The 24,037-nt window shown below is 43.1% G+C and overlaps 1 protein-coding gene across 1 annotated transcript in view; it reads right to left on the reverse strand.

Annotated features, from left to right (window-relative positions):
• PRDM16 (PR domain containing 16) overlaps positions 1 to 24,037 on the reverse strand; it is a 408,246-nt gene that overhangs the window by 248,757 nt on the left and 135,452 nt on the right. The window contains exon 2 of the mRNA XM_014943939.1: positions 10,109 to 10,458. Within this exon, the coding sequence (XP_014799425.1) occupies positions 10,109 to 10,458 (350 nt within the window). The remainder of the gene's footprint in view (positions 1 to 10,108; positions 10,459 to 24,037) is intronic.

Consider the following 24,037-nt stretch of genomic DNA (forward strand, 5'->3'; position numbering starts at 1 on the left):
TCCAAGTTGAAGGCAGTTCACCACTTACGGTCATTTACAGCTTACATCTCCGTAAATCCAGAAGGTGTCTGATGAAAAAGAGGGACTAGCCAAGCATCTTAATCCCCCTGTTCATTCATGCTCTCTGTAATGTTCTTTCAGGCCTCTGCTGAGAGACTGGGCTGAAATGAAGGCTGATAAATTAGTCTGGAGGGAAACAAGGCAGATTCTGCTTGTAAAAGGTCATTCCAACTTTGTTCTGGGTGAGGGTTTATCTTGACTGCAGCTGCGACAGACAATGGCCGGGGCCTAAACGGCAGAAATCCTAGCTCTGCTCATGAAATTACTGTGCTGATAAGGTAGAATGGACTTCAGTGAGATCTAAATGGGAAAAGGGAGGTGGGGGACAAGGGTGAGATGTAGGTATTTTTGAACATGATTGAACAGGGATGACACAATAAGATGTACAATTAAAGCAACGACTTGCCCGGGCATTATCTGGAGGCGAAGGAACATACTGCTCGCTAATCAGATCAAAAGGAAGAAAATACACATTTCTGTTGTGAGGAACAAACGGCCTCGCTACAAACACAGGCAGGAGCGGGCTGAACGCCGGGCTTTCTGTTCCAGAAGGGTTATGGAGTGCATTAAACACAAAGGTGACTCTGAGAGATCAGGGTCCAGAACTACCCATCACTGAATCTTCATGTTGGAAGGGACCTTTGAGATCATGAGCCCAATCACAAAAAGCAAACAAACAAAAAACCCCCCCACAAACAGACACTAACAGAAACCAACAATCTTGGGCACTAGAGCATGCCCTGAATCACATCCACATGATTCTTAAATACCTCCAGGGATGGTGACTCCACCACCTCCCTGGGCAGGCTGTTCCAGGGCCTGACCACTCTCCCAGTAAAGTCATTCTTCCTAAGATCTAATCTCAACCTCCCCTGCCCCAACTTCAGACCATTTCCTCTGCTCCTGTCCTTATTCCCTTGGGAGAAGAGGCCAACTCCCACCTCTCTACACCCTCCTTTCAGGGAGTTGGAGAGGGCAATGAGATCTCCCCTCAGCCTCCTCCAAACTCAACATGCCCAGTTCCCTCAGCCTCTCCTCGTGTGACTTGTTCTCCAGACCCCTCACCAGCTTGGTGGCTCCCCTCTGGACACGCTCCAGCAGCTCAATGTCCTTCTTGTAGTGAGGGGCCCAGAACTGACCACAGCCCTCAAGGTGAGGCCTCACCAGTGCCCAGTCCAGAGGCACCACCATGGAATCATAGAATTGTCTGGGTTGGAAGGGACTTTTAAGATCATCTGGTCCAACCATCACTTCCCTACTCCTGCTGGCCATGGCCAGGATGCCGTTGGCCTTCTTGGCCACCTGGGCACACTGCTGGCTCAGTAATACCCAATGAACACCCATCACTGACCAGACATCACGCTGCTCCCAGGACACACTGTGATTTACCCCACCAGCAACAGGCCACCAGGAGCAGCCTAACTAAGCCCCACTAAAGAGCATGCATGAGGGGGACAGCCGGGTGAGAAAGCTCCTATGGAAAAAGCACTTTTTCTTTTTTTTTTTTAAGTGCATTTCGTGCATTTCTGGGGCAAAGGGAGTCGGTGATGGCAAGTTGTGACGAAGCGCCCTGCAGCCCGTGCCTCCCGGTGTGTACACAGCGCGGTGCCCTCGCGGCAGAGATGCCTCTCCTTTATTTACACACCCCACTTGAACGTGCATGTCTCTGATGAAGGCAAACACATCCCACGGTCCCAGCAGACTGTCACCCGTCTGGAACCCCACCTCACCACCACCCAACCTCCACCTCGGCCCGCGCCGCCGAGGATCTCGTTATCTCTTTGCTTCCAGAGAGGACGAGGAGAACCAGGAAACCAAGAGAGATGCAGAAATGAGTCAAGGTGGGCATTTAGGGAGGACGCTTCGCAAAGCAGCTGCCCTGAGTCACAGCTCCAGAAACAAAGCACACCACTAGTAATAAAATTTCCAAAGACAGCCCCTGTGCACGGAAATGCTCCTTCCAGCCCAGCTGGCCCATTCTCCACCTTCTCTGAGCACCAGACCTCCTCCCACAGACATGCTTCTTCCATTCATGTTTCTAAGCATGACTCAAACTCTGCTTCACGCCTCCCACGGACACACAGCCCCTGTTCTTCACAGCCATGAACTTTCAGAACAAGGACCGTCTCATTTTGTCCTGGTCCCAGTATGTCACTGTGATGCAATGCACAAAAGGAGGAAAGGATGAATAATTAAATGGTATGTTAAAACCTGAAGAACAAGGATCCGCCGTTGTCCCACCACTTCAGGAAGAGCGATAGCCCCGACCTTCCATTTCACCTCAATGTACAACAACATAACTCCCTTACATTTCCAGAGCCAAATAAGAAGCAATCAAAGTGCCAAAACGTGCAAAGTGCTAAATCCCACAAAGTAAGAGTTTCTACATTTAGCAGTTCCCCAGCTCCGTGGTGCTGCTCCATATTTGCCATGGGAAGAGGAAGCCGGTGCCAAATTATGCAGAGAATTTGATTTCCCCTTTCTCTAAAAGTAATGAAGGTAACATCTCACTCTGGAAAATTCACTGTTGTTACTTCTTGTATGGTAAAGATTCAGGTATAGAAATTTAATTTAAACCCTTCAGGCTCCATGATTCACCAGGAACTCAAACGAGGTGCCCCGAAAGGTTTGTTCATTCACAAACCTTTGGAGTCTAAACACAGTTTGAAGGATTTATGCCTGGACTCAAAGTGGAGTAATGGCTTTCTCTAACGTCTTAGCACAAGGATACTGGAAAGCAGGGGATAGGGATAAGCTACATGGAAAAAGGAGTGGGTGAATATAATAATAAGTGGGTGAACACCTAAAACATCCACCCGGTCAGGGTCCCAGCAGAGCAGGGACAGTACAAGTGAGTGCCCGTAGGAAAGGTGCCACCACTCAGACCCCAGCAGGCAGTTCCCAGCTTCCCTGGAGAATTGGGGTCCATTCCCACATCAGGAGCTCACACTGGAGCCCTCGATGCCCTACCATCACACACACACCGTCCACCAGTGAGCAGCATGGGGACTGTCCCCTCAAACAGCAAACACCCCTGATCCCCACGGAGAAACAGCCCAAAAACTGCAAAGCAAGTTATTTTGCGTCGCTTCCACCTCCCAAAATTGCATCCCAGAGTCCACAGAGCGATGCCTCCTTTCAAGTCCCGCGTATATTTATGGTTTAACTCTAACTTATTGATCATTTCCTTTACAAAAGCCTACTGTGTTCCAGTGCCCCATCAGCCAGGCTTTTTCTGGGAACGCACAAAATAAAGGTTGGATGTGTATGTAGGATAACATTCCAGAGGAAGAAGTAATGCCCTGTATTCTGCAAGGCTTTTGACAACGAAAAGAGCTATTTTTCAAACCCTGTGGTCACCGCTGAGCTTTTCGTGGGATTTTCTCTTCCTCCTTTTTTTCTTTCTCTCCTTTCTTTTTTTTTTTTTAAGTGTGGATGATAAAATACTGTTTCAGAAGCTGGTATTCATGGATGTCTCTCTCGAAGACGAAAAGAAAATATTTATTTCCTTTTTCTGCTTGTGAATCAGAATGTTCTATTTAAAGAAAGTGCCCTCTGCCGGATTGCTCATGAGTTATTACCCCTTATGGAAATAAAGGAGAAATATCAGGAGGTATTCTTAGTCATTCCCTTCCCCTGTCTCTTCTTTTTTTCCCTTAATTCCTTATATACCCATGTTTTAGAGAAGTGCCTAAGATAGAGCAAGACATCTTGGCATTCTTGGGCCTAAAAAAGACTTACTCTTTTAACCCTGACATTGAAGCATTTGGTGAAACATCAAAAAATGGTACAAATTTCAGACATTTCACTGGGATGTCATAAGGTGCATTTTTCATTTTTATCCCGGGTTGAAATTAATAAATTAACCCCCCCAACAGACACAACCATCCCCACTTTGTCGCTTCTTTTTCTGAACCAGAAGCCAGGAGCATGTGCCTACTGGGGTGATTTTAACACTGGGCACAGGAAACAGTCCAACCATGGACAGGAGCTGGAAGCTGACTCTTCACCTTCCTTGTGATGGTCTCCCAACACCAGAACAAAGGCTCTGGAGAAGATTAAAGCGTTGATGCTCTCACCAGAGTTGTTCTCTGGAAGGGGGACTGTATCCAGCACGTACAAAGTTGAGCAACTTTATTGGCCCAAAATTACACAGGATTTAGAATATCAAGAGTTCAATCAGTTCTGAATGCTGAGATTAAATATTTTCACTTAAGTGCCAGGTTTCAGTCTAAAGCAAAAGTTTATTTGCAGTTTTAGAATGCATGTGTGTGTGTGTATATATATATTTTCTACCTACGGATGCCGGTTAGCAAGTACCAGTGGCCAAGGGCGTATCTGGGAAGTTCCCAAGTGCTCTTATGTTCTGTTTACCTTCTGAACCCATAGATTCTTTCTTTTTTCTACCTACAGATACCAATTAGCAACTACCAGCGGTCAATGGTGTATCTGGGAAGTTCCCAAGTGCTCTTAAGTTCTATTTACCTTCTGAACCCATAGATTCTTTCTTTTTCAGAATTACTCCAGCCCAACAAAACGTTGAGAATTTGTGAAGTAACCCTTGCGGGGGCAATGTGTAGGGAACACCCCCCCCATGGAGGGCACAAACACCCTCCTTCAGCAACTTCTGAGCCTGCTCAGTCCCTGCAAGAGCTTTAGATGTGGGTTTGAAAACAGCAATTCCTGAGCTCGTTCTCCCCGAGCGATAGAGGCTGTTTGGGTAACGTCATCCTCAAGCCAAAGGGAAAGGGAAAGCCAAAGAGAAAATGAATGAATCAGAAGACAAGGGGAGAAAAACGACAAGGAAATGCCATCACGTCCTTTCAGTCTAAAAGCTGAAGCAACATTAGAGCAAGAGATGAGAGCAAACACATTTGGGGGTTTCTTTGCTGATTTAAAGATCTTGTACCTCTTTTAGCATCTTTTGTTAAGGAACAGGACAGACAAGAACATGCTGCTTTAACAAACCGTATCAGCTTTTAAAGTGAAATGAGGGAATTTGGGCTGTATGTTTGTCCTGGTTTGACAATGTTCTTTTAACTGGGAAGCATGACAAAACCTTCGCAGTTAAAAGAATGCTCAGAGTCTCCTTCCTAATTCAATATTTTTAAGACTCAAGGAAATACAATATCGTTCTCCTCTCAGCCATCAGGGCCAGTCGCGTGAAGTAAATTTCCCTCAGCACTGAGGAGTATTTCTAGCAAACAAACAAGCAAAATAAACAAAAAAGAGCCCCGCACCAAAATGTAAATATTCTGTTTTGTGGGAAGAGGGAGGCTGAGCTGCTGTGAATCACTGACACTATAAAGCACGCTCGAAAACCAGCAGAGTTTTCCACTGGCACAGACGTGAGGCCAGGAATGCTCGCTGCATCCTTAGCTCCCGGCTCTGATTTTTTCCACAGTTATTTGTCTTTCACGGGAGAGCTCCTATCTTCACCCTAAAGTATTAAATGAAAGCACTTATTTTCCATATGTAAAAAAGCTGCCTGGCTCTTACACTTTAGTGTAAGAGAATTCTCTTGTGTTTCAGCAAATAACCGCTCTTAAAATATAAATTAAAACAAAGGAACTAATAACTGTATTTTATTAATGGTATTTACCCTGTGAAGCAAACTGAGCCAAAAGCATATCTGGTTGCTTCCAAATTCCCTAGAATTCAGTTGCTGAATTTCCCTCCCAGATGTGGTTCCCATTCTTCTCTTAATTAGCAAAAGAAACAGTGCTATGATAAATATGATTATTTACTCAACAGCGATCCAAATCATCATGCGATTTTTTGGGCTTTTTTTGTTGTGTTTTTTTTTTTTTTTTAAGGTCCCAGAGGCAATAAAGGGAAAACATGCTGTGATTTATTTGGGGTACTCTGAATGGTATGTTCTGTGTCAGCAGGCAAGGAAGTAATAGGATCAGGAGAGCAGAGCAGAAATGCAATCACGTCACACTAAATAATCACAAGGCTTTTAGTTTGGGTGGTGTCTTTTAAGGCAAAAAAAAAAAAGGTAAACAGGATCAGCACTGCAGTGTCAGGGAGTGAGGCACGGAGGGAACACACGGCACCATCCTATACAAGCACTTACTGAATCATCCCTGGGAGGGGGTGGGGGCCGGAAGCCCAACACATCTCATTTATTTTTATGAAATGAGCATGAATCACTCACTGCCATCCCGTGTTAAAAAAGCCCTTGAACAATAGGTGTGGCTTAATTTAAAGAATATTTTTCAAAACATAATCCACAAAGCAAATGTTGGAGGAAAAACATCTAAAGCAGCAAGATAGTGAAGAGTTGCTGCTGTTGCAGAAGGACGTGTATCCACCCAGGATTAACCCAGTCCCTCCTCTCTGGCTCAAAGGAAAAACCTCTATAATTAACAAAAACAAACAAAAAAAATTGCATATATTTTTTTCCGAGATACAGCAAGTAAGACACAGCATTCTGTGCTCCCTATGATGTTTTAGGCTATTAGGGGAAGTAATGAGTAAAGCCTAAAGTTTCAGCAAACAGCATTCTTCTTCTCCCTCCTGGAGGGAGATGTTTTACAGCAGAGCCAGGTCTGGGGCCAGAGACCCAGAGGTTTCCATCAAAAAGGAGCTGGCCCCGACCCCCAAACAGGAGCCCGTGTTTCTTGAGGACTTCGAAGAAATACAGGTAACTTTTTTGTGTCGTTTTAATTTTCACACACCTGGTCTCATTAAAGTTTGAAAAGAGAAAGCTACTTCTGCACTGTCAATGCCTTGGACAGCAGAGAGAGATCCACTTCCAAATCAAAGCCCTTAATAGCACATTTCTCAGCCCCCCAGAATGGATATTTTTAATGATAGAAATCAGAAGAAACAGATCTTAATTGTGAAGTACACATGAAAGGATCATAAAATTCATATTATATTTTAATATAGTGAATTGGCATGCTTAAGCTGAAGGAAGCAAACCCACAGACCAGCAACAGGAACTCGCCTCCCCACACACCCACAGACAAAGACTCTGCTGCAGCCTCCCCAGCCCCATCTCATCCTTTATGCCACCTACAGCAGATCGGGGCCCGTTAAGAAATTGCTTATTAAGAAATTTGCAAACTGACCGTGCTCAGAAGCCAGATACGCATTTTTAAGCACAAAGATGTGTCCTACACATCATCATCAACATCTTTAACCCAGCCAAGGTGGGCTCATGAGTGCCCACTTCACATGGGGATGCAAAGCATCCCTGGATATTGCCCCTTCTAGTGGGACTCTGGGTTTAGTCAAAGTCTGACAACAAATTTCCTGTGATGAAGGGCAGGCCCTTTCTGTGCAAAAGGCAGAAACACTATTAAAATTATATTTGAAAAAAGGAAAAGGCACGGCATTCAACTTCCAAGTCACTGCCAGTCCAAACACCAAGTTACAGAGAAGTATTGTCATAAATTAAAGTCAGGCTACATAAGGATCACTTCTCAGTCCACTACAAAAACTAGATTTGTGAGATTTATCACTATTTTAAGAACTAACACACAGAAGCAAAGGTCTGGTCAACAAGGTGCAGGGTGACAACAAACTCCTCCCTTTTTTTTCTTTTGCTGCCTACTCAATTTTATTAACAGAGGGTGCAAATATGTCCCAAGTTACAATTTTCTAGCCCAAGTAACATCACGTAAAGCTGCCTAGAATATCTTTTTAAGGCTTTTCCAACCCTATACTCAAAGGAACCAGCTCGGAAAACAACAGACAGAGATAGCATTTATGACATGAATTCCTGTTTAGCACATGACAGTATTTGGGTATGTTGTCCCCAAGAGAAATCATGAAGGCACCAAGTGACTAAAAACCAGATTTCTGAACTTTCTTTAAATGTACCGGGAAGCGGAAAACCTCAAGAGATGTCTGCAAAGTCCAAGCAAGGTCAAGAGAGATAGAGTTAGGGTGGGTGCAGAACAGTGTGTGAGGACACCTGATGGAGGACAAATAGTCCTTCCTTTCAGGTATGAAATGTACCTGCCAAATCTCAGAACAAAAGAACACCACTGAAATGGGAGAGCACCACAGGGAAAGAAAGTTTGTTCAATTACGTTACAAAAATAAATAGTATCACAAAGTCAACGTAGACTGAAGTTAATAGATAGGGCTTATATCAGGCCTGACTTTCAGTGAAGAATGGGTATAGGGAACATTCCTTAAAAACATGAATGTAAATACAAACTTTTATCAGAAATATAAAACACAAGGACAAAGTTTGGCCAAGGTCATAGGAAAAAAAGACTTGCACTGCTCTACTTCTAGCAGCCAAGGGGGATGGCACTTTGTTCCAAAAAAAAAAAAAAAGAAGCAGTCTTTAAAATAAAATTAAATTAAAAAACCCACCACCAAATGCCACCTATATACACTAGGTTCAGAAAAAGAGAATTCATCTTTCTGTAGGAGCCATTTCCACACTGCAGCCTACAAATAATCAATATCGCATATTCCTAGAGGAAAATTGTGCTTTGTTTCAGAGGAACCTTAATGTGACCATTACATTAGGTGATCTCAAGCTGCCTCACTCCTGCAGCCTCCCCAAAACAGACCAGTATTTCCAGTATATTAGCAGAGTGGGTTTTTCCAAAAAAAAAAAAAAAAAAAAAATCCATGCTTTGTAGCTAATACAGTAAAACTAATCAAATATTCTGTAATGATATTCACAAGAAGAGCAGCCAACACAGAGATGAGCTGAGGAATGCCATCGGCGGGGGGAGAGGGAACCAAAACTCTCAGCTGAATTTCCCTTCTCCTGCCTTAGGAGAGAGAGAAAAGGAAACTCTCGACTCATTCACCCAAACTCTGATTTTAGCTCTTCAGACATTTCCTACTGCAGAACAACAAAACATGATTGAGTTTTTGTTTTTATAGCAAGCAGTTTTTGCTTTTTCCTGCGCTTTCGACACACTAAAAAAAAGTAAACAAAAACATCTGGAAATACAAAATCCAACTGTTCATTGATTTATCAGGCTTCACAATCCAGAGTGTAGTGGCTGACGGGGGAAAAAAAAAAGCCAAGTTACTGCTTCGCCCGAGGGAAAAAGGAGGTAAAATTCAGGTTGAACCTATTTTGAGGGACAGGGCAAGGCTCTCAAACAGCACGGGAGCCCTGGCCAGCAAAACCCCCCTGGACTGGCCATCTCCTCAAGACAGAAGCCAGCCGATCCGATCGGTGTGTGGCAGGGATACTGTGGGGCTGGGTGGGCATTAGGGCTACAGGAGAGAAGCAGTTATATATCAGGCAATGGACACTGGATGCACTGGGATGGGACTGTGGGCACAGAGCATAAATCCCAGACTATATTTCACTCTTCACAGAACCTACTATATATAATTTATGACAATTCTTAGGGAAATGGATATTTCCAAATCAAGAAAACAGGAGCACAAGAGACTCAGATGATTTCTGGGACAATCCCAGAAAAGCGGAATGGATATTTCCAAATCAAGATTTGGAGCACAAGAGACTAAGATGATTTCTGGGACAATCCCAGAAAAGCAGGGAGAAAGAGGTGAGTTCTACGACTGGTTTTTCTATCGAAGACTGGGGTTTCGTTTCGCTCTTAGGGAAGAATGACTTTCACATTTCTTTATCTTTGCTGCAGAACAAGAACTCAAGAACATCGAGGGTGTTAATGGGTACACGCTATTTTTCTCTGAGCAGTTAATAATGCCTGCACCGCTAACATGGACTGCAAGTCAAAGGTAACACACCCAACTACAAAACATGATGCGACTCATCAGATTCCTTCCATTGTGACAAGTTCTGAACACAATTTGAAAATGACAAGCACTTTAAGAAGTGACCCAACATCATTTAAAATCAACCTCCCAAAACGGTGCCAGAGCAGGATTTGTAGCCCAAGAAGCTCTCTTAAAAAGGGGTTTCTGCTGCTTTTTAAATACTGTATGTAATGGGGGATGCAAATAACGCAGGGAAATAAGGCATTAGCAAAGTCAATCCTCCTGTCCCCAGGCTGGTCAGGACTTGGTGGAGCTTTATGAACAGTTTGCACAGAAGACAAATGAATGTGATTGTCCCATTCCGCACGCTTACCTCCCATCCAAAGTTTGTCTCCTTTAATGTGCTCCTCTGTACTGTCATATAGGGTCCAAATCTTTCCCCAACTTCAATCTTCTTTTTGGCCCAAATCCCTAGCCCTGCCCCTGGAATCGAAGATTCTCTGAGTTCAAAATCTGGTGGGATTGGAATGTCATCAGGAATGTAGACGGGAGCTTCATAAGGTGAGCCCTCCTTGGGAGTGAAGTCCTCACTGGTGGGAAAGGGTGATGGAGGTCCGACAGGAATGGGGGACATAATACTGTCCTCTGTTTCCTCCTCTGCACTTTCGCCAGCAAGGAGATCAGGGTCGGTCTCGTACATATTATTTACAATCTCGCTGTCACCTAAAAGGGGAAACAGCAGAACAAAACACACTGAAATACTCACGTGAACATTAGTTAATCTCTTCTTGGGACAAAGTTTCATTAAGCCCAGTTCGCATGCTTTAAGGATAGAAGTAGCGGCAGGAAAAAAAAAAAAAGGTAATCCTCACCTACAGAACTCAGGTAGAGCTGAGGTTAAGAATATTCATAGTGGCTGCACAATATTTAGGATATTGTGCACACAATATTCTCCTCCTGGCTACTGCAGGAGGAGAAGATGGGAGCTAATCGCAGACCTGTCACCGTACCCTGGGTCGGGGTTAGCGTAGCTGTTGCCTTTCAACAGCAGAAAGAGGAAAGAAAACACAGAAGAGGTGCTCGAAGTTCCCTAGAACCATTTATTGTTTTAACTGGCTCGGTATATTTTGTAGAGGAAATAAAAGAGAAAGGTAAAAGCTTGGCAAGGGCTGTTTGCCTGGTATTTGGGGTTCTCGGGTTCAACGCATCACCCAAGAGAAGCCGTGGCTGATGTCACCTTCCAGCTGCATCTCAGCAGCATCCCTGGTCGGGTCCAACAAAAGCATCCCTAGTTTGTAACACTGCTTTAAGACTAACATGTCCTACGTGCTTAAGCAGTGAGCATCTAAAGCTACACCCTCAATCCCAGCATAGGTATTTTTTCACTGACCTCCACAGGATGGGGATCTGGTCTGCAATAGCCAGAGAGAAAGCCAGGGAAAAGCTGTGCGCTTTCCTCTGCTCCACACAACATCTCATCACCCAGACAGAAACGGATTAACCCAAGTAGGATCTTAACATTATTCTTTAAAAAAAAAAACCACAACTACTTAAAAACAGAGGGTCAGAATGTTTATTCAATTTCATACCATTCAGGATGCAAGAATTTTGGAGGCGAGGCGCTATTTCTTTTTTCAAAACAATGATTTGTGTGGACTTTCCACAAAAGCATCAGCAGAAATGCAGCTGGTTTTTCTATGCCTCAACTTTTTCACTTGTATAAGGTCACAGGAAAAAAAAAGCCAACCCGCAGAAGAAGATTTGAGCAGGATGTATGCAGAATAAAGGCAAAATTTTAAGTGGGAGGAGTTAACATAACTAGCCAGAATTGACAACTGCTTCCAGTTAGAAATACCATGTCAAAATTTTCATGCTTAGCATCTTTGGTGTAATGACAGCACCGCTCAGCTCTGAGCTCACACAACACTGGGATCAAATCAGGCTGGAGGACAGGAAGGAGCGTGTCCGTGTTTGGGGAAAACAAACACCACCATCACCACCCCCAAAGTCAACACCCTTAATCCTGCAAGGATTTTTAAACTGCATTTTCCAGCAACAAATTATCACACTTCAGAGAATTACCAGTCAATTCCATTATTAAAACTGTAACAACACGCATCTATTTTCTGGTGCAATATTGGCTTGGACAAGCTAAAAATATTCTTCAAACTTCCCTTCCTCTTCCATCACTTGCCAAAAGCAAATAATCTGAGAGATGTTTATCAGAATGCACTGAAAGAAAACTAAATAAGAAAAAAGTCTGTAAGCACAGGAGTTGACTAAGAAGTTTTCAGAAAAATACTTCTAAGTGGAAAATGATAGTCTGCTGAATCCAAAATGCTTCATTCGGACACGCATTTCAGTGATTTCACGGCAGAATTCTGCTCGCTGGGTGCAGCTCTGCTAAGAAATGGCCACGTTTCCTCCAAAGTCATTTGTGGATCAACTGCAGAGGCCAATCTTCCAGGGCAGCCCTGCCGTGAGGACTCTCAGGGCTTTCTCCTGCTGTTCCCTGCTCTGCAGGTGGGATTCCACCAGTCCCTGGACCTGTAGTTCCAGCAGAGACTTGCCAACATTCCCACATCAGATGCCACCGCTGGAGCTCCCCCAAGGCAGGGGTTTCTTTCACCCACTGCAGCATCTCATAGCATCATAGAATGGTTAGAGTTGGAAGGGACCTTAAAGATCACCTTGTTCCAATCCCCTGCCCTGGGCAGGGACACCTCCCACCAGACCAGGTTGCTCCAAGCCCCCTCCAACTTGGTCTTGAACACCTCCAGGGATGGGGCAGCCACAGCTTCTCTGGGCAACCTGTTCCAGTGCCTCACCACCCTCACAGCAAAGAATTTCTTCCTGAGATCTCATCTCAATCTCCCCTCTTCCAATTTAAAACCGTTACCCCTTGTCCTGTCACTGCACTTCCTGGCAAAGAGTCCCTCCCCAGCTCTTCTGGAGCTCCCTTCAGATATTGGAAGGCTGCTCTAAGGTCTCCCTGGAGCCTTCTCCTCTCCAGGCTGAACAACCCCAGCTCCTCTCAGCCTGTCTTCACAGCAGAGGTGCTCCAGCCCTCTGAGCATCTTCCTGGCCCTTTGCTGGACCCAACAGGTCCATGTCCTTTCTACATTGAGGACTCCAGAGCTGGACACAGAGCTCCAGGTGGGGTCTGCCTTCTGACTGTGAAACCCTGGGACCGTGACCTCCCCAGAGAGGAGGAGGACCAGAGAGCTCCTGCCCAGCCACCCAGAGACCTGTCAGAAACAAACAAACTGATTGCAAATTGATACCTCATCGATGGATGATTTTTAAGGGCAGAAAAAGAGGATTTTTCTACAATGACCGCTAATTCCATGTGACCTCCCTGCATCACCTAGAGCACAGGACCCCTCTGAATTATTTCCATCTTCAAGATCAAAAAGTGGTACAGAGCTTATCTTTTAGGCAGAAAGAAAAGCCAACCCTACTTTAAGATTTTCCAGCAATGGCCAACAAGCCGTGGGCCACTGGTCTGCTCCTACGTGGCACGAGGACACTTTGCCCAGCAGTGATTCCTGCCGAGGGAAAAGGGCTGGTATCACACCCCACACAGTCCCACGGGGAGGGACAAGGGCTGGCATCACACCACACACAGTCCCACGGGGAGGGACAAGGGCTGGCATCACACCACACACAGTCCCACGGCAAGTGCTAATGGGGGAATTATAAGGCCCTTTGTCTCCTCTCTCCCTGACAAGCATCTGCCTCCTTTTACCTTCTGCATTCAGCATCAATCCCTTTTCAATTTTGGAGGATGTCACCTCTTAACCTCTTGAATGAGCTACACAGGATAGAATATCTTCCACTGAAACGTGTGCTTTCAGCCCTTTAAGGGCTCCTGACTGAACCATCTGTGCTTTTTTCAAGAACTTTTTTGAACTGTCTGTATTAGAACTGGCCAGAGGATTCCAGGATCATCCAAGTGAGTGCTAAATCCAGGGAGAAATTTTCCAAAGGAACTCCACTGGGGACAACAGACCTAATCTTTGGGATGCATTTACCTCTTCAGATTGTTAGTCCTAAACAGGGCCTTTTATAGACTTTACAATCTTTATCATACAAAGTATAATACTTTAACATCAGACGCTGTACTTAGGTGAACAGTTACTCAAGCATCACAAACTATTTAAACACACACTTATCAGAACTATGCTCTTGTATCTCCTATTTCCTAGATCTGAATTATTTTTTATATCTATAGTTCCAACTTCCAAGTGCACAAGGCCCATTAATGAAATTTCACTCACTAAAAAAAAGAGCATTTTCATTCTAATGGTTTGAGATTAAGAAGAAAGTGTCAGAAATCTTCTCTGAAAGCTACTCAGAAATAAAAAAGTAATTACTATGAATCTTCAAAGTTTTTGCCACACTAATTGGAGTGCTCATTAGCATATTAGAATACTCTATTTGAATTAGATGTGATGAACTGATACTCATATGCCTCATATCAAACTGAAGCAGAATTTATGTTACTTCAGGGGGCTTAGCTGGCAAGAAAGCTCTAGTTGTAATAGAAAGCTGGGTAAAATGTTAAAGTAATATTACAAAACACCAATCAGTAGGAAAATTAAGATTCATATTCTAAAGCAAAAATGGTTCACATAAAATTGCATTTACTAAAAGTTAGCTGCAGCTACACTATAATATACCCATAGTTATTAATCACAAATTAATCTGAATTAACAAAAATACAAGTATGCCCATCAGCTGGCCCATCAGCTTTGTAGCACACAACTTCAGCTGCTAGTTGAAACTCAGAGTGGATTATTATTTCCTTCCAATTCTGTAGTTCACAGAGCAAAAAGGGATGTTTGTTTCAACACTAAACAGAAGATACCCTATCTGTCACATGGGAAAGCATCTCCAGGAATTGCAAACACTGCTTACTTATGCACCAAAATATTATTGTAGCAAGGAAGTCTCAGTGCAGAACCTCTGAAAGAGGCACACTGAAATGCAGAGTCAGATTTAACAGAGGGAATGGTGCAAAAGAAGAGAGATAAGCCACCGGGATGGATGAATAAACTGATTTGGGAAACCAGCTCCAAGCAGGCGACCAGAACAGACCAAAAAATCAGCTGAGCCTCCCAGTCCTGACTCTGGATATTCTACCTGACAGGAGTAAAACTGGTATGGAGATGATTTAATTATTAACTTCATGTTAAATAATTTTCACCAACCAAAAAATTATGCATAGACTGCTGCTCTTGATCAAAAAAATAAGCAATACCCAAAGCAATCCTCAAGCACTCCCACCAGACTGGTGACCATCTGGGAGCACCTTTCAGTTGACCCAGGCATTTCAGGAGATCAGCTCTTACTGAAGAAAAAGTCAGGGTGGAGCACCTTTCAGCTGACCCAGGCATTTCAGGAGATCAGCTCTTACTGAAGAAAAAGTCAGGGTAAATAACCTGAGAACTGAGCCTTATATATACAGAATACAGTTATATACAGAGGTGTACAGTGCTCAAGGGCAATTCTCTGCATGTGGCCTGTCTCACCCTCCAGAGGTGCAGAGGCATCCCTGCTGACCAGGTCCTACAAGAGCACACCTACAACGATGCCAAACATCAGGATGAACATAGAATAAGCTTGAGAAGCATGTTACAACCAGTTCTGAACATGCTAAAATAAAGATAAAATAAAGATAAAATAAAGATAAAGATAAAGATAAAATAAAGATAAAATAAAGATAAAATAAAATAAAATAAAATAAAATAAAATAAAATAAAATAAAATAAAATAAAATAAAATAAAATAAAATAAAATAAAATAAAATAAAATAAAAGAAAAGAAAATAAAATAAAATAAAATAAAGGAGATGAAGAAAAAGCAGTTCCCAGAGAGCCTGAAATGCATAGGGGATAGGAATCTTAAGAGTGAAAACTGTGGACTCAGAGGGTAATAATGTTTGGGGATTTTTCCAAGAGGAGTCAATTGCTGAGCTACAACATTCATATGTAAGGAAAGCGGAGGTTTTTTTCATCCAAAAAGGGAAAAAAAAAAAAAAAAAAAAAAAAAAAAAAAAAAAGAGAAAAGAAAGAAAGAAAGGATGGAGTCCTCAGAAAACTGGCAAAGAGCTATTTTGTAAGGAAGGAACCAACGAAAACATTGGCATAAGGCACAGTTGGAGGGTGTCAAATCCGATGTGGCAGCCCTTTCTTGTGCTGCTATGTGGAATTTACTTCAAAAGATCAGCAAAATGAAACTCTTCATACCTGAACTAATACAGATCCATGTAAATTTGAGCTCTGATCTTATGGAGCCAGTCACATCGCCAGAGGCTCAAAAGGAGTTGTCTTTGTTTGTTTTTGAAGTCTATGTGAAACCGGATCTCACATACTAAAAAAAAAAAAAAAAAAGAGGGGAGGGGGGGACAGTAACAGATGAAGGGGAAAAGAAAAACACATTTGTCATACAATACAAGTAGCTGAAGTATTTTGGGAACAGATTTGCCATCTCTCAATTAAACATGAGGCAGCATGACTGTGCTTTCACCGCACAGTAGTTCCCACTATGATAACAAGTCCAACAACCGCCCCATTGTGGGCCCTGCAGAAACGCGGGGACTCCCACGGTGCATGTTAATGACTGACCCCTGATGTAATCATGGGGGGGGGGGGAACAGCACCCAACAAAAATTACAGTTTTCACTGCAGCATGGCAGACAGTTCTGGCTGCCAAACAGAAACCTTCGGGGAAGAATAGCTGAAAAGACTGAAGGTAAATGTACTGCGGGGCTCCTGCACCCTCAGAACACACCTTCTGTGTCAAAGACACATCTCCTCCTATTTTTTTTATATATATATATATATATTTTTTTTATGCCTAATAAAGATTTTCCTGAGTTCATGCCTAAGAAACCTGGTGGCAGACTTGACTAAAGAAGAGGATTTTGATTCCTCTGCCAACATTTTTTCCCTCCAGCTTTTGAGAAATACAGAGAACTCCCTGCTAGAGCTTACAAATGTTTCCTCTGCTCAAAAGTGCAACCCTCCTTCCTCAAACATGTCGCCAGAAACACGCTTTCATAAGCACGATACACTCCATGATCCTGAAAATACTTGTGGTTGCTGTAAATGTTTTCTCTCCCGGTATTAGCAAGTCAAATTATTTTCTACTCTATGATTAGCCTCTTTTGCACTTAAGAAACAGGAATTCCAACTGAGTTGAAAAGCAAAACTAGGTTTATTGGAGCACGACCTGTGAAAATTTCCAAATGATACAAGTAAAGTATAAAGACACCTCGGTACTGAACAGTACTCATTTCGTTTCTTCTATGGGACAATCAGGCCAGTTCTGATTAAATTTTCATTTACTCTGAAGTTGAACCCACGTCTGACTGACCTCTTATTTTCAAAAGAATTCATGAAACCCAGGTAAATCTGTTCCTTCTGCTTTTTCAGCTGCTGGAAGGTAGACTCCACTAAAGCACAGAGATGTGCTGCAGATCTTCTCCACAGGCCATCTTTATTCCGGGGATTTTAGGCAAATTCAGCAGCTGGGGCTTAGTTTTGATTAGAGCTGAAGCATCTGCGACAAGTCCAGCTACTCACACTACTTCTTCAGTACCGATTAAACCTCCTTAATTCTTGGTTATCAGAATTTTATCAATTTATTATCAATTGCATTGCTGGCAGCCCTGTAATCACGACAAGTCCAGCTACTCACACTACTTCTTCAGTACCGATTAAACCTCCTTAATTCTTGGTTATCAGAATTTTATCAATTTATTATCAATTGCATTGCTGGCAGCCCTGTAATCACTGCACTGCAGCATCTTCTAGGTGGCCCTCAATGCATATTGCACCTTTTACCAACCTCAGTGCTCCTCGAGATGTATCACAACTGGTTAAAAGTAAAAAAAAAATATATATAAAAAGCAGAGAACATCTTGTTGTTCAGGAACAACCTTCAGCTCCACGGAGTTTCAGCAGAAATCAGCTGGCTGCTGCTCCAGAGCTGTCTGTGGGACGTGGCCATTCAACTGATGACAACCCACGCTGTCCTACATCTGCCCCTCTTCTGACGATCTAAGGGTTTCAGTGCTGGGGAACGTCTGGTTACGTGAAAAGCAGCACACAGAAATACAAGTTGACCTTATTGTTATTGTCATGAAACTGAAATTAGTCCTTCAGAGCTCACCAGCAAAAATTACTCAATAAAAAGAGCCATTGAAAGGTTGTTTCCACAGATAATCAGATATGGGCATAGGCTTAAAATCTGTGTGACACCAATGAGGTTCCTGCAACAATGCGAGCGATGCTTTAGCATCGGTAGGGACCTCATGAATAATATATTTAGTGGCTGTAATGAAAGAAAAAGAAAGTCTGATGTTAAAGGAAACGGTGGTAAAAGGAACTATGTGTTAGATTTTGGTGGCTTTTTTTGTAGGTTTTGCGTTCATTTTTTAATATGCTTATTAATATTATTATATACTATAAAATTCTGCTAAGGAAGCATCTACTTATCTGAAAGGACTAGGCATCTTCTACACTCACAGACACTGCAAAGAACATCTCCAGCTCCTTCGCTGGGGACACTTGCAGAACACACCAAGAATTAATTAATACCCAGCACCATCTGATCAGTACCACAAGCTGCCTTGAATTTCACTGACCTTGAAATAAATATAAAAAATATAAAACTGGGCCCCACCCTACATTCCTGCTCATGGAGAGCAATGGGAATAGCAAGAGCAAAGAGGACACCAGACCCAGGCCATCACACTTTGCCATCCTCCTCGGCACTGAGCTGACACCGGGTAACTTTCCACACTCAGATCTGGCAACAGCTCCAGAATGGGATGTTCACGGAAAACAGCTCATTTTCACTTGTGCATAAAACAACAACAGGCCGAAATCCCCAATGCTGCCAGGTCAGAGGGTGCTCTTGTCCACTTTGTCTGTGTTAATACAACTTATCTGTAAAAAACAGGTATTTTCATTTTCTAAACAACAAGGAGAAGAATTCCAGGCACCCCCTGAGCTCATCCCCTGCCTCAGCAGCCAACCTGGAATCTCTGGCCCAAGGAAAGAACTTGAGCAAGAGAGTAAAAAATACAAATAGACACACAGAATTGTGACTTCAGACCCAAGACTGAAACAACACGGTGACAGATTGACAGACTCCTTTTCCTTAGGGATTAACTGGTTGTTGAAAGGTGTTTTTTTTACTTTATTACTCAAACTTTGCAACACATTCCTAGCTGTAAATTTAGAAACGCGTGCAGGCCTTAAACCCATAGCATTGTCTAGAACCCTTTGTTATTGGGTTATTGTAATATAAAAGGTATCATTAGAAAAATACCCCCTAGGCCAGGACTTCCCTGGGTTTCATTTCTATTTTTCTGACTCCAGAGCAAGAGCAGTGGGTGCCCTCAAACATCCCTTCCAACCCCAAAGAGGGACGTTGCCACCACCTTCACAACTCCAGGGAAGGTAGTTCCTGCACTGTATGGATTTTCCTTTAGAAACATTCCCCGGGGAAGAAAACAAAACAATCAAACAAGAAAAAAAATCCAGATATAGTGCTAGGCTAGAAAGAAGGCATGGAATATTTCACACCTCTAGAAAACAGGACCACCTACATTTTTAACCATGGTGTGACCGGATTCCATCTCTACTTGCTGTACACTCAGTGTGTTTCATCAACAAAAATAAAGTCATTTTTATGACCGATTTGTAGACCAGCAGAGCTGGAACAAATCACCAACATTACAGCCTAAATCAGCCGAGAGTGCAAATACTTGCATTAAGCAAGTACGTGCTTAACGACTGCCAATGACTGCCAGGGTTCGTTACCTCTGGATGAATACTGTGCTGCCCATCTGTAATTTAGGTAAATTCTAGCAGGTACCTGTCCCATACCCTGCCTTGCTCCATCCAGATTTCGGCACAAACCCCGTTCCCCCTTCACCCTGCACAGGGCAGAGAGAGGACAGGCAGGACCGGACCACAACTTGGAAGACACAGCTATAAATCACAAAGGCCACTGGAAAGTACCAAACGGCACCCACCCAAATCGGGACTGGGGAAGAGAGAATGATCTCAGTGATCAGATTGCCACCTGATGGCCACAGCTGAAATACAATAGAAAATCAGAAACCTCGTCCCTCCTTGAGCTGGAATCGGTCTGGCCTCGGTTACAAAGCCCCATGGCCACACATTTCAAGCGCTTTGCAGCACCAGGAACCGGTGTCCCCTCTCACAGGCTTACGTTCTTCAGGATGCAGGTCTCCTGCAGCTTTGCAAACTGCTCCAGCATCAAAGTAAAAAAGTCCAGGTGTCCAGCACAGTCCTCAACAAGACCCCGTTACTCAGTTCACCTAGGGGTGGTCTCCCAGTCACTCTACTGGTGACGGTAACCAGCTGCCGACAAGCCAGTTCACCAAGAAAGACACATTCCCTCAACACACAGGGAGCCTTCAGACTAAAGGAAAGAACGGCCAGTATTAGTAACACTTCAAAGCGTTTCCATACATTAGCCAAAGACCTAAAATTCAGTGCAAGACCATCTCAGAATCACAGAGTCACAGAATCACATGGGGTTGGAAGGGACCTCTGGAGGTCATCTCCTCCAACCCCCTGCCAGAGCAGGTCCACCCAGAGCAGGTTGCACAGGAACGTTTGAATGTCTCCAGAGATGGAGACTCCACCACCTCTCTGGGCAGCCTCTGCCAGGGCTCTGCCACCCTCACAGCAAAGAAGTTCCTCATCGTGTTTAGGTGGAACTTCTTATGGCCAAGTTTGTGCCCATTTCCTCTTGTCCTGTCTCTGGGCACCACTGAAAAAGGACTGGCCCCATCCTCCTGACACCCACCCTTTAAGTATTTATCGGCATTGATCAGATCCCCCCTCAGTCTTCTCTTCTCCAGACTAAAAAGACCCAAGTCCCTCAGCCTCTCCTCACAATTGAGATGCTCCAGGCCCCTCATCATCTTTGTGGTCCTCTGCTGTCCCCTCTCCAGCAGTTCCCTGTCCTTCTGGAACTGGGGAGCCCAGAACCGGACCCAGTGCTCCAGATGGGGCCTCACCAGGACAGGCAGAGAAGGATGATGACCTCTCTGGAAGCTCATCTGAAATATTTAGGTTTCCTTCTGCCAGAAAGGATGCAAATTGGCGCCAAAACTGTGGTGACGGGAATTATTCCTCTTTCACTACGGATGGGGCTGAAGCACTAAATACTTCATGGCCACACAAAAATAGCATTTCCTCCATCCACAATGGACAATATTAATTTAATTTTAATGGCTGTAAAGTGAGGAAAATAACAAATAAATCACTTAAGATTCTTTAGCCTGTCACACAGTTTCTTCCTCCCATTCATCCACAAGAACCTTTCTCCTCCATCTACACTGGACTGGTAAGGAGCTACAGCATTTACTGGTGGATGCTGGTCAAAGAATACAGGCCCCAGAGCAATGCTCCAAGAGGTCCTCATCCAACTCCAACTGCCGCAGCAGGAGGAACAGTCAATTCTGCTTGAAATGAAAATTTAGAAATGTCTTTTTTCTCTTTCATCTATTCATGAAAACCCTTCATCACCACAAGTTTTACAGTTGGAAAAAGACCTGGGCAACAAGCGTACCGGGAGGGAGGTAGTCCCAAATGGGAAGTGGTTTTGCCAAGACACCACTGTGCCAAAGGAGGACCACACGATCTGCTTCAGCCGTTGAGAAATTACATTCCTAATAAAGTCCTCTCTTGAATTTCTTAGTTTAGTGGGCACTTCTGCTATAACTTGCTGTGATTTTGCCTATTCTTTCCTCCATAGATGCTGAAATGCTCCATATCTAGAAATATCCAGCTTGAAATAATATCTTTCTTCCCTTTGGTTATCTCTGGTGTCCCCCCACCCTAAATCCTGGGCCTTGAATAACAGACGACACTAATACATAAAGCACATTAGTTATATTTCCCACTGAAGTGAGCCTGTTTTTTCTTCAGAACATACCCATAGGTTTTCACAGGCTGCCTGACTTTATTATGTGAAAGCACCCAAAATGCTGCAATTAAACAGAACTAGGGACACTCATAATGCTTCCAGGTGAAGACCTGGTGTTCCACATTCCCAACTCCAGCTCTCCTACCTTGTCGGAATGTAGTTTCCCTTAAAACACTGTCATTGTATTTTCCTAGCAAACTACAAAGCACAGGATCTCAGGGATGCTGAAGAAGCAGGAAGATGCTAATTTTGTACAGGGGATGTTGGAAATCAGGGTCAGGTAACGCAGTTCAAAAACCCGATTGCCAAGCTCACCCTCACCCAGGAACATCACTTGGTGGTAATTAACACCTCTTCTGACGAACCCATGCAAATTGCGCCGTCCCAAAACACTCCCATTTGCAGGACTACTCATGGAAATTCTTATTTATACATGTCATTGAAATGAAGTCCAATTTAACACAGCTCCTGGGTAAAATCTCGGGAAAGGGCCATGGCCACTCCTCTCCATGGGAACCTTCCACAGTTCCTGCTGTATCAGAGTGTCCTGGTCTGTCACCCAAATCACCCTGGCTTTGCAACTGGTGGGCAAGGACATCACACGTGAAACATCCCTGAACCTCTGCCTGACGTAGAACTGCTGCAGAACACATTAAAAAACAACTTACTCCTGGAAAACGCTGAGAACTGCAGAGTTATTCATCCCTCACTGTCTCCATCTCTGAAGCAGGAGGAGACAGGATGAATGAAAAGGAAAAGGACTATGATAAAAACTAAGCATTTACAAATGTAACCCCTTTTCCATGTTTAATTTGTATATTCATTTTTCAAGTCTCACATTTACCATCTGTTTTGTCTTGACTGTAATTACACCTCAAAGCAGGTTCAAGTCCTTTTAGTAAAAAGGAACAGAAAACAACTTAGAGCAGAGGCGAGCTCTGAGAGCAGATAATGACTGAGGACGGAGCACAGGAGTTAATTGGATGCATTTTTCAATAAATGTTCTAGAAAACCAGTTCCTTCAGAACTTGGCTGTAAGAAGAACAAGTATTAAGGGTTTAAAGTGCCTTTAGTTTTAAGTAAAAAATTAAATGTTTTCTTTTATTAAGGGATTTCTGCTGGCAGAAACGAAGAATAAAGCTTGAAACAGTATTTCAATGTGTTCCTTAATACACATTTTCCTCTAGTAAAACCAGCAGGGAAAGCGTCCAAATCACTCTGCACTAAATGCCAGTATTACATTTCCAGTAAAAGTTTAGTTCAACCAAGCATCAAAAATATTTCCACATAAGATCCTTTTAGCATCAAACTCTTAAGAGAACGTTGTTGTCCGTAACTGCGCTTCACCTGATCTCTCTGTGTCCAGAATTTTGTTTTATATTTGAATTCAAGATGACATTTCTACAAATTGTGCTCTGTTAAAAAAATAATTCAATGCGTATTTGGATGCAGCAGATGAAGAAGGTTCTTTTAAGAAAAAAAAAAAAAAACAAACACAACAACAAAACCAACCTCTATTATCTTACTATTAAAGGCACTGGAAAAAATATTAGCCTTTGGGATTTCTGTCTCTAAACTATTTACAACATAATAGCTCCAATGAAGCGGCACAAGAAATGTACAGTGTATTACACATAACAGTCGTAACAAACATTTGTGAAGAATCTATAGAAATAAAACAACAGAAAGAAAATCTGCAAAGGAAGAGATGAAGGCCTGAAGAAATCGCTCCACTTCATAAAGAAAAATCATAATTGCTTTTCAGTGGTTTGCTTATTTTTGCTACAAAATACCTCCACTTTAAAAATCTATAAAACTATAGAAATGCTCCAATTCTACTGAAATTTCTTTGCTGGAAATGCAGTAAAGTGGAACTTTAAAAATGACTGCGAGATAAATTCTCCGCTAAGAGAAATGTTACCTATTTAGAATAAATAAATAAATGCAGTTAGACTAGCTCTCCAAAAACTAACAAACGATGCTGGATATTTCTCTCAGTCCTGGATGTCAAACCATAGAACAAGAATAAAGCATTTGTAAGTCTCCAAAAGGAGACCTTGCAATTGGAATTCACATCTTTGCCAAGTGAAAGCTTTTCGGCTGTTGTCACCGTCTCATTGTCATTCCACTCACTGTGGGTTCCCCAGGGTCCAGAACAGGAGTCCTGGCATTATTAACATAGCAGATTAATAGCAGTGGGAAAAGACATTTTCACAAACACGCTAAATATTAATATTAATCGATAACAATTTCTATTTCCTAACGTGAGCCAGACAAACATACCCCAGGCGTGGAGGAGAGGAGGGAGGGCAGAGCGAGGAAG

The sequence above is a fragment of the Calidris pugnax genome, unplaced genomic scaffold (assembly GCF_001431845.1).
Source record: "Calidris pugnax isolate Ruff unplaced genomic scaffold, ASM143184v1 scaffold129, whole genome shotgun sequence".
Classification (NCBI taxonomy): domain Eukaryota; kingdom Metazoa; phylum Chordata; class Aves; order Charadriiformes; family Scolopacidae; genus Calidris; species Calidris pugnax.